The 18,302-nt window shown below is 40.0% G+C and overlaps 1 protein-coding gene across 4 annotated transcripts in view; it reads left to right on the top strand.

Annotated features, from left to right (window-relative positions):
- Nucleotides 1-18,302, top strand: part of MYO5A (myosin VA) — a 64,602-nt gene continuing 46,300 nt past the window's right edge. For 3 of the 4 annotated variants that reach the window (XM_053461906.1, XM_053461907.1, XM_053461908.1), the window contains exon 1: nucleotides 2-324. In XM_053461906.1, the coding sequence (XP_053317881.1) occupies nucleotides 298-324 (27 nt within the window). In that variant the 5' untranslated portion in view covers nucleotides 2-297. Of the gene's footprint in view, nucleotides 325-18,302 lie in introns of all 4 variants that reach the window. The other variant, XM_053461905.1, reaches the window with a different exon arrangement.

An 18,302-nucleotide genomic window follows, 5' to 3' on the forward strand; every position in this document is an offset into this window, starting at 1 on the left:
GGAGGCAGAGTCACACAAGCAATCGAGCCAAGCCGCGAAGGCAAGAATCACAGCTTCCCCATCAACCATCCCCGATACCCACAATGCACAGAGACTGACACCAAAATAGAAATCTGGACAGGTAACATGGCGATCCTTGCTACCTGGGACTGAGCACATCCATAAAGCGGGCTGCCGTGTGCTTTTTGAGGACAGGTTACGGATTTTGGCTCCGCCGGCGGCTTCGCGGGAAGTGATCCGCTTTAGGTGGGGTGGTTTATGTAGATCAGCAGAGGAAGGATCAGGATCAGCAGCAGCATGGCAGCATCAGAGCTCTACACAAAGGTAAGTGACCCCTACTGCTGCTGCCTGGGAGGGAGAGGGCAGATCTGTTTGCCCCCGGTGCAGGTGGCAGCAAGCACTGCGTTTGTTTGGAGGGGAGGATGTGTGCATGAGCAGCCATGGGCTGGGAGTAGCTGCTGGACAGCAATGAATGAAATGCTCTTCTTTTATGAAGGAGCAGCTGTCTGGTAATAGGCGAGTCTGGATCTACCCCTACCAGGCCCCACTGGTTTACCATAAAGATACCCCACTAGCCATCTGCCTCTGAATGGGAATAAACCCACGGGCACACATGTATTAATAATAATAATAAAAATATTATGTATTCCATGATTGCTTTATGCATGGAGAGGGGTGCTTCACAGGCCTGGGTCAAATATGATGTTTGTGCTGCTGGATTTCACAATGAATGCCCAGTTTGCCCTTGACAATTGCTGAGCATCAGCAGAAGCATGTGATCTATTGTGTGAAAGCTTATATAGGTTGGATGTTCAGATGGCAGTGATGGGAGTCATCTGGCCATCCCAATGTAAATCATTAATGCTTGGATTATTCCCCTCTATTTTTTCAGAACAAAAAAAAAGTGCTTTATTTTGGTGGTTGGTAAAATCCAGGCTGTATTAATGGAGCGCAGAGATACTGATAGCTCTTTAATCCGAATATGCTTGATATTTTAAACAGGCCTCGGGCTTTTATTTATGAGTCACAGCCCTTAGAAAATGTTATTTCATACACTCCCTTCTGACACATTGATAATAAAACATTGCCATGAAAGCATGTAGGTGTTTTTGTTTCCAAAGCCTGGCATCAGTATATATATTTTTCCTTCAAAAGGTGTGGACTTTCTAATGTAATAATTGGTGGAGATTTTGGAAATGAATGCTAACGGGCGTTGGGGTGTGCAAAAGCCCTGGAAAAATTTAATAAATGAAACCAATATACATTTCTTACACGTTGGGTTATACTCCTAGAGGACCATGTATGTTGCCTTATTTTACATATACAGTATGAGGGTATATGTCGTTGGAATGTGGTTGTCGTTAACCATTTTTGTGTAGAATCATGCTTTTAGTGTATCAAATGATCTTACAATTGTGTATATTAAATCTATTTGACATAGAACTGTCAACCGGGGACTCCAGCCGTCATATAATAACTGTGAGGTCCCTTGTAATTCACGCAATGTCTCCCTTGGGGGTATCTGTAGAATATTCCATATGCATTTGCCCCTTCCCCCACCCCCAGTTCTTTTCCAAGCTTTGGATTTGTTCAGGCGAATACATCTATGTGCATGTGGGATACTTACTGCCAGTCAGCTCCACTGCTGCATCGACAAATGCTGCGGGTTGGGGTCTGTTGAGACCCCCATGCATGCAAAGCACACACAGATTTTAATGGGACATATAGGAGGGGGTAGGAAGCTCAATGGTAAAATGTTAAGTGTTTCCCTGGTGTAGGGGGTGCTGATCTGTAGTTCTGTAATATAATTACATTAAAACTTTTTAGGGTGCTAAAATTAAGCATTAATGATGGGCTACTGGAGTTAAACATATGGAGCCGTTGGTTTTATCAAAATGGGAGTTAATAGCCCTTTTTCGTAGTTAGCATCACAGAATGGTAGATTGACCCCATTGGCCACTTCTGTTTGTTTATACATCTCACATACTGCACGCCAGCCCTTCACATGTATATTATATATGTATATAAAAAGGTTTACGTGGTCACCTTGGTTGGTAGGGTGTTGTTCGGCGCATATGTCTTCAAGAGGAGAAATCACAAAGCTATGTCGTACCAGATTCTTAGCTCCTTTGCTAATTCCCTCTGATTCCATGGACATTTGCATTGTACAGCCAAAACAATTTTGCGGGAACAAGGAAGGTATCCATCCGTTGCGGCCAGTATAACATATCACAAAACGTTACTTGCTAGCATTAAAATTTTTAGGAGCTGTGTAGCTGATGGATTGATGGATGATTTTATACCAGCACAAGAGGGCATCTGTGAAGCCCCTCTTTAAAGTGTTCTGTAAGCATCTTATCTTGGGACTATGGTGCACAGAACCTTATAACATATGTGGAAGGGACTTCGGACCCTTGGCTTACCCAGTGGTTTTGAGTTTTCCTCTTCTGGAAACATTTCTGTGAACTCCTGTGTTTGCCGCCTTGGTTTTGCCTTAAACTGTTTTAGGAATTCAAAGTAGTTTGTTTACCTGTGACTTTATTGTTTTCTTGTTTCTTTCTGGAAAGTGGTATTTTCAACTTCTTTACCTGTTTTAGCAATTAGGGAACCCCCTATTGAGAACTTCAAACTTATTCCCGTTGCTAGGAAAAATGTTTACAAGGTTACATATTGGGTGGTACACACTTAAATCTGATTATTATAAAAATGTATTCTTTTATTTACCATTTTTAACCTTCTTTTATATGTTATATCCATGTTCTCGACTGTGCTCTTGCTAACAGTAGTTCTATCAAAGTTTGAAGCAAGATCTGCTCCTTCTTCTGAATATGAGAGGTAGTGCTATTACTATTAATGGCATGTTGCACATTCCAAGTATTTATCAGACTGTTATACGTTGCTGACTTTTAGGAGGATCACACCAGGCTGACAAGCCAATTACTTTATGGACAACCAGACAGGAGTTCAAGTTAAATTCTTTCAACCCTGCGTGAGTTTCATGTGTACTTCTCAGCTGGCTGTGACGGCCTATGTAGGAATGATTGATGGCCCAAAACACAGGGTTATCTTAATATTATTTCTATAGAAAATCATATGTGATATCATAAAAAAGTATAACCAGAATGAGGAATCTGCACACTCCAAGGGAATCCAGGTGCTTAACTGTGCCAGGAAGGGCCAGCTCCCCAATAAATCAAGAAGGTAAATAAAGGTTCCAGGCACTCAAGAGTTCCAGCATCAGGCAGATTTATTGAGACCAAAAAATAAAACAACGTTTCAACCTCACAATGAGGTCTTTTTCAAGTTTCATAAAAAGAGGCATGTAAAGGTCAACACCAGTACATACATTGTCTTTCTCTGGCCTGCCCGCATTGACTAAAAGAACATCAATAGTCCTCTCACAGACCTAATTAAAACTTGGACATTTTTATCCTAAAATGAGCACAGGTGGATTCGCTTGATGGTTACAGATGCATTTAATTGGAGAACCTCCTCGACGCTTGTACCTTGGGGACTGATCCTGTGATCTTCTAAGCTAATCTAATGGTCAAGTACCTAAGAGTTTCACGGTAGGAAATATGTTTTAATTACTGTCTCAGTATGGATCTAGGCATCATTTCACAGAAAATGTGTAATTGACTGGAGATACAACAGTAGTAAAGGCAGTGAAAGGAATCAATTAGGAATAGAGTCTAGTCGGACTGCGTTTATTTACTCTGTAAAAGAGGTATCTAAAAGAGCAATTTCTATATTGTTAATAAAAATATTCTATACCTCAATGAAGGTCATACAGAAAGTGGTCAAATAACAAGAGCCCTCCATTTAAACTTGAATGAAAAGAGGTGTGTGTGTGTGGGGGGGGTACCCGTTACATTGCAAGCAGTGCCGTTAAAGAAGCTGGTGAATACAAATACCACAATTGCCATTATCATAGAGCAGCACATTAGTTTGGCAATATCTGTGCATACTCTAAGCTAATTGTTGTTCAATTAATATTTCATGTCTGCCTTAGAATCCTGTAGCAAAAGGAACAGTAGGTTTCATAACGGGCAGGGATTTGATAAAATGATGTGCTTACGGTAAGCGGAATGTGCCTTGAAATGATAGTTTTGAGTCCAGCACCTTGCTTGTTCTTACCGTTTAGGAAGGTGGTAGTTGGAGAGTCAAAGCCAAGCCAGCCAAACCACTGCCTCGTATGTCCGTACTTGAGTATATCATGTTAGATGTGCTAAAGGACCTTCTGTTTGTGGCAGGCAAGTTGCACCCACCGGTAGGATTATCTATCACTGTCTCTTTTTATGCTTGTAACAGAGATGCATGGAGTCAGTGGTAAGCCTAATGTGGTTTTCAGACTCTCCACTACTTGAGTGGGGGGGGGAATGTGTCTGTAGCCCCCAAATCCTATCTTCTTCACCCAGCTGTATATTGGCAGTGTATTCTTTGTAAAGCTGCAGGGCCATTCGTTATAAGCTGTAATATCAGCAATCAGTGACCGTTAGACAAAATTTCCCTATCTTTTCAAGATTGTAAACTGACAGTTGGAATAAGCATCAAAAACCGTGCACATTGCAGTCTCGTTTTTTTCTTTTATTTTTACTTACATTTCCTGTCACCCTATTTTTACAATACACATTTCAAGTAGAAATTTAAAAAAGGTACGGCCCAATATTTGCTAAGACTGCCCAAATTAAAATGCATTAGCTTGTTTAATTGTCTGTATTAATAATATATATTTTTTGCATTTCTAAAACATTTAGGGTTTCTTGCACCATACCTGAGGTCTTAACTGTGCTATATACGGTATATAAGGAGGCCACACTTATACAAGAAGTGCCTAGTTGGTTAATGCATGGCTAAAACAACTTGTTTGTTATATTTGTCCAGGAAACCACATTATTTTTTAGGCTATAGCAACATTTTTGCCGTCATTCTTTTCATGCCGTTTGAACATTCTAGAATAGGCAGTGGAATGCCGCAACCTCAAGGGGAATAATGTTTATAAAGAAACAAAGGCTTTATTGGACCTACAACGCATGTTAGAGAAGAAGCAGTTGAACTGGCTTCAGTGTGAAATTGCTGGAGTGTTACTAAAACTTTCTTTCTCTCGGATAACTCAGTGGGTGAACTGTGACCAAATTGACATTATTATTGCAATAAACCCAGAAACTGGTTTGTCAATCTAGTTTTTATAGGGAACGATGTATGTGATCTCGTCTATTGGTCCATGTTAAAGTGTAAAGCGGATCCTAGCGTAGACCAGTGTACACATGCTGGACCTCGCTTAGCCACCGTCCGTCGTGGCAAGTATGACCACCAACACAGTACGGCATGCTATATGCAACACAGACACAGATCAAGGCTGTCTCCCCTTGGAGCATGGTTCAGGACTGAAACTTGTCTGGCATGCAAGCCTTCTGAACAGGCTGATTTGATTTAATTGTATAATTAAATTGTATATTTAATATATTTAATATATATATATATATATATCTCAAATCATCACACATTACACATCGTTCTATGATCCATAACTGTATGACTTGTGCACGCATTGCATATAATTGCTGTCACACTTGAAATTATTATTTTGATGTACATTTTTCAGCTGATTCTTAAACTTCTGTTTCAAGGCTCTGCAATGTGATTGATGGCTACAAAGGGCATTTTATTACTAACGTTTGCAAAACAACTCCTTTTCGAGAGAACAGGATGGTTGTAAAACAGGTCAGCGCAAAGCTCCAGCGTTCAGATTGCTAGCTACGTCACATAGCGTGCACTTCCCATAGTAATGCCAGCAGCATGTTCCATCTCGCATAGATGTATAGATATTAAGAATATTAAGAAAAACATATACAAACTAAATTAGTTGAACACCCAAGGCATGTTCACATATAGTACGTCACCAAAAAAACTAATATTTCATTCCCTTTGCAAAGTATGGTACTGTATTCCTGGAGTAGTTCCGGCACCATGTATAGCTGTGCAGAGCCGCCTCTGCCATCTCTATTTCTCTTTGTGCAGAGCGGTCTCCACCATCTCTATTTCTCTTTGTGCAGAGCGGTCTCCGCCATCTCTATTTCTCTTTGTGCAGAGCCGTCTCGGTCAACTCTATTTCTCCTTCTGCCCTTGAATCTCCAAATAGTGTATATTTGATTGTTCTGATTGGGGATTCAGACTGAATGATGACTGTAACAATGTCAATGCATGATAATCACTGAACAAATATTGTTGCTAAGCAGTTGTGTTGAAATGTATTAGAAATTATCAGCAGATAGCAGCTTTGTGAGCCACCCAGCATGCATTTCCAATCAGCGTGTGTCCAAACACTGGCTTGTCACCAGTTTGAATCATTCTAAATGCCAACGCTTTGTGCTCACTTTGTGCTCATCTATACTAGCGGCTGTTGATGACCGACTTTTGGTAACAGCTAGAGTGCAAGCTTTAAGGATTTACACAAATGAACACAGGTAGGTCTTTTGTCAGCTTTGGCTGATGGTTCACAGACTTTCTACATAGGGCTGGTATCGGCCACGTGGTTTGGATAACAATGAGACATGATGTTCCAGTAATAACTATTTGTAAACTCAAATATAGACATGTTTTTTGTGGATCCATAGGTGCTTGCAATACTAATGTTAGAAGACATGGCCTTCTTTCTTTTGTCGTCATGGTAAAAGCAGATTTCTGCTGCATTTACAATATAAAGTACCACTGATGTTTGCTGCTCCTTTTTTTTTTTTTTTTTCTGTATACCCGAAAACCGGTTCATATGCAGCTGTTTTAACTCCCTGTCCTTCAGCTTCAGGAGAGGGCTTGCAGGTGGGCAATTTCCCCCTGGGCTGCTCTTGTTTAAAGATTCAGGCCACTGCCCAAAGCAACTCCACTTGGAGCCACCAGTGTCTTAAGCTGCGGGATTTGAGGGCTGCAGGGGCACCAAAGACTTCCAGCCTTGGTCTTGACACTGCCACCTTTGTATGAACATTTTAGAAAGTACGAACACTTGTTCTACCAATAGTATCACTGATCTGTTTAAGCACCGGGAAAGAAATATGCACACGTTCTCTCCTTCTTGTGGAAATGTACAGATGCCTTGAGCATTCAGGGTTATTTGTGGTACCTTCCCTGGCCAGTTCTCGCACTGCTTACAAAAGCTTCTGTAGATGCAGTCAGTGAGCCGCCTCCCAGGGCTAAGTCAGCAGACAGATATTTCAGTCTCCTTGCAGGGGAAGTGAGTAATGATGCTGTCATTATGAGTTACATCATGTTGCCTGGCAGCCTAAGGAATCGGCGTGCAAAGAGTTCTACCGTGCTTCAGATCATCCATCTCGGCTTGGCCTCGTCGGATTAGTAACCCATTTGTTTTTAGAGAGGCTAATAGAACAGTGTCTTAGTACGATTGTAACACGTATGGGTGCAACAGTGTCCGTGTGTTTAGCAGTTTCTCTATCTGTGATTAAATAAGCCGGAAAAGTCTCTCTTTTGTAAAATACTTGTTTCCTAAAGCTATGTGCTTCCCGCCTAATATCCATAGCTGTGTGGGGGGGGGGGGAGAGAAGAGAAATGCTGTGAGGGAAATGTCTATGTAATGCTGTCCCATAGTATTTGGAAAGTGTACGAATTTAGTAAATTCCAATCTTTACAAGGATGTGAAAGCATATATTAGCATGAAACCTTTTTTTAACAACGTTTCCACAAATGTTACATCCCTGTGCCCCCTTTGTAATAATAAATTAGGTTTTTTTTTTTCTCTACAAATTAATTAAACAAATTTAGCACTTTTTTGTAATATTCTTTAATAATCTTCTTTAGTAGCAGAAGCCTGGCTTGCAGACAGATGCTATTTTTTTTTTTGAAATACAGATTAAATACACTGAGGCTTTTATGTCTGTGGGAGCTTGGATGAGCTGCTGCTTGTGAATGACTGTGTGTCTTTGGAGGAGTCGGAAGGAAATGACATCATAACTTTCCCTAGTGGTTTCATCTTCTCAAATCCATCTTAAAGAGATTAATGAGATGTCTTGTGGGGTGGAATAATGTGTACTTGAAGGGACCTTTTAACCATATGAGCCTCCAGCACAGTGAGGTTTCCCTAGTGGTTGAAATGGTGAATATTTTAAGGAATAACCGTGCGATGTAATAGGGGTAGCTATACAAATATCATAAGGGCTAAATCAATAGGAAAATATATATATACATTAACCCTGCAAGTGTATGATCACATTTACAAAGCAAGCAATCATAGGCATTTTGTTATATTTATTTTCTTCACGTATATTTGTGTATTTTAAATATTTAACTCTTTAACGGTATATGTTTAATGTATTGCACGGCATTCAAATTGTGCCATACATTATGTTTTCTTAATGGGCAGCTTGCTGGTATTAAAAGTAACTATGCATACCGTTAATGATGACTGGATGGATATATTGTAGATGTATTGTGTAGTTTGATTTTCATATCACTAGGTTTTAGTCTTTGTTCGTGATGTTTGTGTAGGTGACATTGTTATTTCATTGTGTTACCTTCTTTGCCTGCTCAGTAAGTCATCCAACAGTGTTATATCAATCTCTCAAGCAGCATTAATATGTTCACAAGGCCTATTACATGCAGCATCCCGGGAAGTGACAAAAGGCTACAGCTAGGCGGACATGAAAGAGCTAAACATACAGGCGCCTGACATGTTTCATGTTAATAGAGCTTAGTGCCAAACAGGTTGGTCGCCCGTCATGCTCTATGAACTCCATGATGTCTATGTGCCCAAGTTAGCGTAATTGTAGTGGTAGCTCCTCTCAGGAATTCATGCCTTCTGTGGTCCAAATTGTGAAGATACTATTTGGTCAGAGGCTAGAAGCTCAGCTCTTTGTCTAACTTTGCATGGTTTGCAATAATGCGATATAGAACATAAAAGATACCCTGTCACTAAATACCTAGAGCTGCTCTTGATAATTCAGTTCTTCCCGTTTAAGAGTGATGGATTTGTAACAAAAGAATCTTGTGACCCTTCCACGTGCCCTTTTAAACCAAGCCGCAGGTGTGAGGTCAGCAGTAACAGAATTAAGCTAATGGAAGAAAGCAATTTGTCTAAAGTATTCGCCTGATTTGAAAGAGAAAGTCGGAGGCAGCTCTTAACATTTCCTTTATTGTTATGTAGCAATTTTATCATTAGGAGAAAAAAATATCAAAAAAATAAAACATAAAAACCTATGTAATGGCACTTATGGACTAATATATATATAGTAATATATGCAAAGGTTCTATATATTACTATATAAAAATCCTTTGTAAAAGAAATCTTTCATTTGGTCAAATTGAAAGTGATGATTTTCATTGGGAAGACATAATTTTCATTTGAGGTCATGACCCAGGGGGATTGGATGGATATAAATGTTTACTTTCTATAGCAGCAGTGCAAATATCTTAAGCCTTTCTTTGTTTTCTGGAACCATTGTGTCGGTATAAGTAAACATGTCCCTCATCAGCTCCGTTGGAATTGGGATAGAGCAAGCTCTTTCTTTGGTGTCCAACTAGATCTGGACGTTTAGCTATATGTAGTCGGGAATTTTAGGAATGGTTTTATTATTTGTTGATTTATGTAGCGATGTCATATACTCAGTGCTGTTTATTAAAACTTTTAAGAATACCATGGCGGTTTTGTTTTTCTAGGTAGAGCAGCACCTTCAAGAAGGTAGCAGTTTATTCTATTGCAGGTAGAACCAGATCTTTGTTTTTCTTATGAGCTGAGTTCCCATTAAACAGAATGGAGACACAGCTTAGAGAACGCTTGATTTGAGTTTTGAATGATGAATGTTGCGGGTCGATGCACATTAGTTACACGTGACCTTTCTGTACCTGATGTTTGGGGTTAAGTTAATGAACATGTATGAGTATTTATATGCTTTTATGTTTTTGCACAGCCTGGCGGATTAAAAAATAGATCATATAGGGCTAATATTCTCTCCCGTGACTATACATTCAATATATGTTTTACCTAGACTCTTTATGATACTCTTTATGGCACTCTTTGGATCAAGCTGGAGGAAAAAAAATCCTGTTTAGGTTTTAGGTGAGCAGCTTTCCCTTAACTTATATAAATCTATGTAGTGATGCTTACAGATGAATACAAACAATATATACATTGCAATGCACTAAATATGTACGTCATTGGAACCGTTATTAGGATCAGTATTATTATGGCTCCCCACTTTGACAGTATTACAGATCCCTTAGAGTTATGCTATAATCTGGAGAAGAGTTGTCTTTTTTTTTTAAAGTCTTATATGTGTTAGAGGATATGCCTGTCTGCTAAAATTGGAGCAGACACGCATCATCTAGTTCAGTTGACTTAAGCCACAGGGAACTTGAAAAAGGTAAAACGGGTGTAAAGTGGGTACCCACCAGGTAGCTGGATATTAATTTTAGAACAAAGTCCCCAAACAGTTCATTGATATGAATCTGTAAATGTACTGCTGTTCTTCGTGTGGCAGGCAACGGCAGCAGGGAGGTGCTAGCTTCTGACTCCATCGATGACCTGATTCCTAACACCCATCACCATGTGGAGAAAACACAGAATGAACTGCACAGCACATTGTGAGGGTTCAGTTCCCCCGTACGATTAGAACTGGTTTTTGCATTGCTTTACCGGGTCATTGGAGCTCTCTGGAGCAAATCATCCTCACTGCTGCATTGCTAACAGTGAATGGCCTCTGATGACCCTTGCTTTCTTTAAAAACATTGGTAATTATAACCATTCATATACTACTCTTTAGATTAAAGGGACACTCCAAGTCATATGGACATATTATGTGATAGCTAAGACGTCCCTTTAAATGTATGTGATGTCCCCCTCGGTAATGCATGGGGCATTCTGCAGTTTTCTTGTTCTCTAACAATGTTGCTGTTTGAGGCATGGTAAACTTTTTCATTTATTTTTGTTCGAATGTTGGTAATATTTGGTGCACCCTCTGTAAATAAATATTGTCATTGTACAGATGTCAGACAAGTTCCAATAAACCTTATTGTTCTTCCTCATCGAACGTGAAATCAAAAACCTCAAATAGATATTCTTTAGAAGGTGTTGTGGTACAAAGTTTCACAGCTGTTCTTATAACCATAGAAACCAACATAATATCATGGTTGCTAGAGTGATAATGGCAAAAAATCACAATGAAGCTAACATAGCACATTCACACTTACACCTTAAATACATTAAGTGTGGGTTTTCATGGTTTCCAAAGAAAATAAACTTTGGTAGTGTCTTATTCTTTTATGAAGCTTATGAGGTCAGGGCTCGCTTCTCCATTAGGGACACTTCACGGGTGGGGTGCTACAGCTGTTGATCTGCTCCCTAAGGTCATTATTATATATTTCTTCAGCTTTTAAACAAATGCATATTAAAGTACTCTAATATTACTTTTTGGTACGACATTAAACTGTCCCTTTAATATATACAGGAGGTTTATAGTGGCATGTATGTTTTTTCTGTACTAGACATTATACGGGCTACTAAGAAGACCTCTGAATGAGGTGCAAACTTCAGATTAGCTCATCGGTTTTTACAGGCAATTTAAGTAACTCCAAAGCATCAATATTCATATATGTGTATATGGATTATTTTTAGGTTATCACAAGACCACACAGTTTTTATTCCTCTCAGTAAAAGTCTTTTGGCCTTTGTTGACTTGAAATATCACTGATTCTGTCCTGGACGCCCTGTGCACAAAGAGTGAATTCACAGACTAGGAATGGCATGTCACAAGCCCATTTCTGTGATTTTCATGGGTGTTTAGGGAAGTTTTCTAGGGCAGATGATCCGCTGTCATCAGTCTCAGTATGAGGCAGGATAAGATCGACGCACATTGCGCTCTATTCACTGTACATCACCCCTTAGCTTTACTGGACAGTATGATTCAAACAAAGCTGATATAATTGGGGACCTTGAAACTTTGATGCAGGGCTGCTACAGGATGGAGAACAATTTAGATTTTGCATATGTTAATGTAAGTATTTCTTCTTGTATGTGTAGTATATATTTTTTTCTTGTTGTTTTACTGTTTCCTTTCTAGCAAAATACACACAAGGTGCTTTATTGACAAAATTATTCATGTGTTACTGGTAATGGTTAAGTTGACCCCTTTCCCTCTCTTATGGTGATATACATTTCTTTTAATCTGTGGAGACCAGTGTTCTCCAGCAGGTGTGATCAAGTTCCTTAAAATTTTGTAGTGATTTTTCTAATGTTTCACGCTGTACCATCCCAAACAAGTTGAAGATGTTGACCAAGAATGGACAGCAGCTTCAAAGCCAGTGCTTCTGTGCGTCCCCGCTTGGGAGCTTCTGAGGTTTTAGCTCTCTTGTGCCACTACACATAAAAAAAATATCCATCAACATATCAGTCTGATCGTGCCCAAAGGGCAGTGCAGAACTGAAATGTGAGGCATATTCCCCTGCATGAAGGGAACCAACAATCCCAGATGTACATTTCAGCCTTTGTGGGCCTGATCAGTGGGATCCAGTTGGTAATCCTTCTTGGCACAAGCCAGCAAGGAAATTCTTGGGGCTTTGTGGTGGCACCAAGAATTCCTCAAAGGGTGAAATATCATACAAATTTGTTCTGTAAAAGTTGCCATGAAGACTTGTATAGTGCGCTTAGTTTAAATCAAAATGTTCAGGAAAACTAAGTGGTCGTATTATTATATATTTAATATGTACCCTCTCTACTAAGCATGATTTTTGGAAAAACATTTTAACTGATCGTGTGAAACTAGTAAAATAATTTATTTTGTTCTACTGGGAAACAAATAGCAAATTATTTCTTAATTAGTAACATTTTTCCAATAAGTGAACCACTGATCTGAAAATTTGAAACCTTTGCTGTATGCCAGACAGTGCTAAATGGTGCCACGTTTTTTTCTTTACTGGAATTATCTGTGTCAGTGATTCTGAGTTATCAGAATAAGAAGAAATCACAAAATCATTAGTTCCAATAAGCACGAAGACTATTCTACTTAAAATGATCCTGCTGATTTCACCTTTGGTTACCATGGGGATACGGCCATTTTTTAAACTTATACTCCTATAGTCTGTTTTTATTTCAAATAGCATGAATTCCGAGGCTATTAGAGCAGTGATAGGTTAAATGGTCTAGATAGTTGGGTCATCAGAATAAGCAATATTAGTCCGTTTCCCTACCTAAGATCAATATCACTTTATTCTTCAGGAAAACCTTGCGTAAGTTCTAGGTTTTTGGTTTTAGTGCATTTCAGTACATCTAGCAAGATATTCCCTTAATGTGTACTGTACTCCAGTATCCAGAACTATGAATTAATATATAAGGGAAAGATGTAATATAGCACATCTGGGTTGCAGTGCATCTACTGGATGAATCTACCCTAAATTATTTCCCCCCAACAACTGTAATTTGGTATGGTACTGGTGGTTTGCATCTAACGTCCAACTGGGGGCAGGAGAAGAAAAAATATCATTGTGGCTACAATATACGTATAAATAGTTATTTGTGTTTATAGTTTTGTCTGTGTCTTGGTGTTTGATCATTTGAAGGGCTTTGTGTCTCTCAGAAGCCAAGTGCGTAAATGCTATAAAACTAATGGCAAATGTCAGGCTTTGAGCTGTACGCAAACATTAAAGGCTGCATTTTCACCTGCCTGAACAAAGAAGAAGCAGTGCTTCATCCAGAGGCTCCGGGCCAACCCAGGACTGTGTATATACATGTATGTGTGTAATATATAAATATATATATCCAGCAAGCTCTGTGCATGTCTGATGTACCTCACCTCTGAAACACTCTTAATCTGGCACTGTAAAAAGTGCAATGATTAGGGTACAGGGACAAACACACTCATCTGTAATGCATAACCAGTTTGTATTTTTCCTATGTGTGATGTGAGCAGAATGTGACCAGAGTATGTCCGTTGCTGCATCTGTGCAATAAAGAGAGGCGCTCCGGAACACAGTCTATTTAATTTCCAGAGGGCACACTTCACATGACCTAGACTTCAATAGATTGAATGCAGCTCTAGATGTGGCAGACGTGGTAGGTTAGTGATCCTTGCTAGACCTCAACACTGAACCAGTAGAATAACAAATCTACAAAAATGTTTCTCGCCCTGTCCTTCTGACCTCAAAACCTTTACATGCCTGCTTGAGCACACAGCTAGCTTTGGTTGCTAGTGGGACAGCAGTTAGGTATTTGCTTCTGTTGGCATAGACCTACTCCCTTACTGCGGCTTACAAGGTGCTGAGTTATGTCTAGAGAGAAGAAGAGTGACCATGCTGTGCCATGAGCCATTCTAGATTGATATTTAAACTGTATGCCTGCTCGCTCACTACAACAGGAGATGCAGGTGGGACGGATGTCAAAACAATGCTATAGGGCCAACCACAGCTGTAACCCTGCAGCTTGACAGTAGCTGCATGTAGTAGAGACCAGTAGTCTTATTTCCTATGATGGGTACGGCCAGGGCCGGCCCTACAATGGAGCCGACTGGGGCAATTGCCCCAGGTAGCACTTTAGAAGGGGCGGCACTTTTGAAGCGGAGGAGAGAGATTGGCACCGAGTGGTTTTCGCTTACCCGCTCGGCGCCTCTCTCTCTCTCCTCTGCGGCGAGTCTCCCTGTTCGGTCTCGGTGCCGGCTTGTAATGCAGAGCGCCGGAAGTGACGTCAATTTCCGGCGCTCAGCATTACAAGCCGGCACCGTGGCAGAGCAGGGAGACTCGCCGCAGGACTGTTTAAAGGTAAGTACCGGGGGGGGGTAGATTATGGCGTCGGTGAAGTTTAAAATGCCTTTTTAAACTTCGCCCCAGGCGGCGTTAAGTCTTCGGCCGGCCCTGGGTACGGCATTGAAAAAGAAAATACGTAATTGTTGAAAACATTTTCTTAATTTAATATGCTAACATGCTCTATTTAGGGACACAATTTGAATTGTCTGGAAAGTCTGCTGCCATTCTAAGAAAGTGATCTGTTGACAGAACAGATGGTGGTCTGCACATGATTCTCTGCATGTGATATACAAACTGCAAGATATCCTATGTCATGATTCTCTCCTGTCTGCTGGTGTAGTTATAATCTTTAATGAGAGAGGAAGTTACCTTGTTGCACTCTGAATAGCAGGGTTATTGATGTTATGGGGCTAATGGGCAATGCAGAATAGTACTGAATACTAGACATATGCAAATGGGCCAGAAATTATTTTTCGGTTAATTTCTTGTCCATTTCGGGCAACACATTCACTCTCACTCTTGTTCACTTTCTCTCTCACATTATCTAAATGTTTCCCTACCTTCTCTGCCTACCTCTTCTGCTTCAGCATTTTCTTCTTCAGCTTCTCCCTTCTCTTCTGTCTTCTATCTCCATCTGTATCTCTTCAGACATAACCCGGGGGTGGGGACTTACAGAAAATTTTCGGCGCTTTCGGTGATCGGGGGCTTTGTTTTGGTCCAAATTTACCAAAATTTAATAACTTGTACATTCGGATTCTTATGAATTGCAAAGTATACTGGATACCTCGCTGTTTTGTCAGTTTATGTGAGGAAGATAAATGTTAAAAGCTGCTGACCTAGATAGCGTATGGATCATCTGTAACCCTTGAAGCTATCGCTGTACAGTTGTAGGATGGGGATAGTTACAGAATGTTTTGATGTATGCTGGCGTCATGTGGTTCTGTGAATATTCCAAAGAACTAGTTGAACCCACCCCATGGACCAAATTTTAACTTACTTGAGCTGCTTTATCTTACTGACTTCACTTTACGTTATAAAAGGCCACCCCCTGTGAGCTTCTGCTAGAAGGATAGCTTGGATGGCCCAGTGTAAAGCACGTTAAAAAGTTTCTTGACCTGACTGATTGAACTATACATTAAATAGGGTCAGTTTAATCCTTCCTGCAGTCATTTGCCAGAGATGTGTAGTGAATTCAAGAAGCTGAAATAACACTTGTTATTCTCTCGTGCCAGCTTTATTTTAGTGCATAAAAACCAAGGATGTGTAGCCCAGCTGTCTACTCATTGAGTACATGTGCCGTAGACCAAGTAACTTGACCGTGTGGGCAGAAGACATCTAAAGTTTGAGCCCATACATACCTTAACCAAACGCATTCCAACCACAGGCCTCCAGTACTCAATATCTAAAGTGCTGTTGGTACCCATATATCACATGCCTTAGTCTGCATAAACAAGCTTCTCTATTGTTATCTTGTCCTTTCTTTGGGTCTCGTCTCTGTTTGGCTGGACTTATTGCTCTCAGTGACTTCTGTGTTCAGACTTTAAGAATTCCTGCTAGTGCCTAACATTGTTTGCTCTCTTTTATTGACCTTTACAATTTCATCCCTTACAATCTTCAGCGTTCAGCGTTCTTTCCAGTTGCCTTCTTTCTTAGGTTTGAAAGCTCCTACTATGTCTACATACTTAAATGAATTCACTCATATATCTTGTACACACCTTACACGCTTTATTAACGCATTAAAAGCTTACCTCTTCTCCCACATCCTTGAGTTTGACCCAGTTATCTCTGGGCCTTAGGCCCCTAAGTCTTCTTTAACACTGCCTCTGTTTAGAATACTGGAGCAAAGTAGTTCATCACAATTTATAAATGACTAAATAAAGGTGGCTAGATTGATCTATAATATGATTTATACATACTCACACTGGTGCCCACGTACACTTGAAGGGAATCCATCTTCTGCTATTGCATGCTCATTTACTGTATACACTCTGTTTGTACTATGTAGCCCCTCTATTGAATGCTTACCCTCGGGCAACACAGTAAATCTGAAGGTCAGATGTGTATAACCAGTAAGTTCTCTTCCTTTTTATTCGCTTGACAAGCTCTTTAAACATTTGCACTAGTGGTGGGTAACCAGGGGTGTGTTGCAGGATACTGTTATGTTATGCTCTTGGGATATAATGTCTGGCGTGCACACTGACTGCACTGCTTTGCAGAAAGGATGTACAGAAACCCATCAAATGTACTGCTAGTGTCTAATATGTCCTTATAAACAGTTCACACATTTATGTAGAAGCAGTTGTCTCGTATAAAAGAGTCTTTAGCAGTCATCGTCCTAGCCGCTCTGAATGAATTGAGGCTTTAATTTGAAGGTTATTACGTGCAGGGATATGATATTCTCCATGAATTAATAGGAATGTTGTGATACTCCTGATATCAGTGCTCCATTATTTTATCTCTCAGACTTTTAAAAGCAGATCTTTCGCCTAATAACAGGAATTGACGTTTAAAATTAGAGCATGAAAACGCATTAAAATATAGCATCATTCATTTTTATTTTTTTTAGTTGATTTTATATTATGCTTTGGGCATTTTGAAGGCTTTATCTGTATCCTACCCTGTTTCCCGCACCATTAATAAAATGGGTTGTAAAGATTTTTAAAGCTGTTATGTGAATAGCCAAGAAACAGAAAGTCTGTTAGATGCTGAGGTACATAAGCTTCCTAGCCGAGGCAAATATGTTGCCTTCCATATGGTCTGTCGAAATGTATGGGCAGATTTAGTTTATCATTTGTTTAATGAGAAATGTTTTTTGCTGAAAGGAATGCTTTAATAATTTTAAGGTAAAATATGTTACTAAAAAAGGCGCAATAGATACTGTTTTATTACCCTGTAAACGAGTAAAGAATGACATAAATCAGGTAGGATCCCCCCCTATACTCCCTATTGGGGAGTTTTGGTGAACTCTATTGCTCCGATCACACCTAGCTCTGCATGCACTATCCTCTGCCTCAGAAAGGGCTGAACCTGCCACCTTAGGCTGTGTGCGATGCTGGGGCCAGGTTGGACAATCTATGACATCGTTTGTCCTCTGTCAAGCACTTAACATGGGAAAGTGGAGCTTGTTTAATGTGGCCTAATGCCAGGCATTCCCAGTCTGATGAAGATTTCAAGGATATCTTTCATCTCATTATTAGTACAGCTCATGCCACTTGCAACTTTAATTTGTAATATGGCAGTACAGATATTTCCTCCTAAAATGATTAAGGGATGCTTACAAATACCGTTTGGTTAAACAAAATCAAGAAAAGGATGTTTTTCCCAGTGTATAGCATGCAATATTTTGGAGCAATGGTAGAAATATCTTTTGTAAGGAAAATATATGCTGCCTTCTCTTGGATGTGGTGTTGATGAATCCTATTCATAAGGCTGGAAGCCGAAAATCAGTGGCAAGAAAGCAGTCCCATTGAAATGAATGGGTGTACTTTTGGCCCATGCGAACGCGCGTCTGAATAGACCCCTGTCTGCCGCATTTGCTGAACCAGTGGTGGAGCTGACTGGGAATA

Source organism: Spea bombifrons, chromosome 4, assembly GCF_027358695.1.
Source record: "Spea bombifrons isolate aSpeBom1 chromosome 4, aSpeBom1.2.pri, whole genome shotgun sequence".
NCBI lineage: Eukaryota > Metazoa > Chordata > Amphibia > Anura > Pelobatidae > Spea > Spea bombifrons.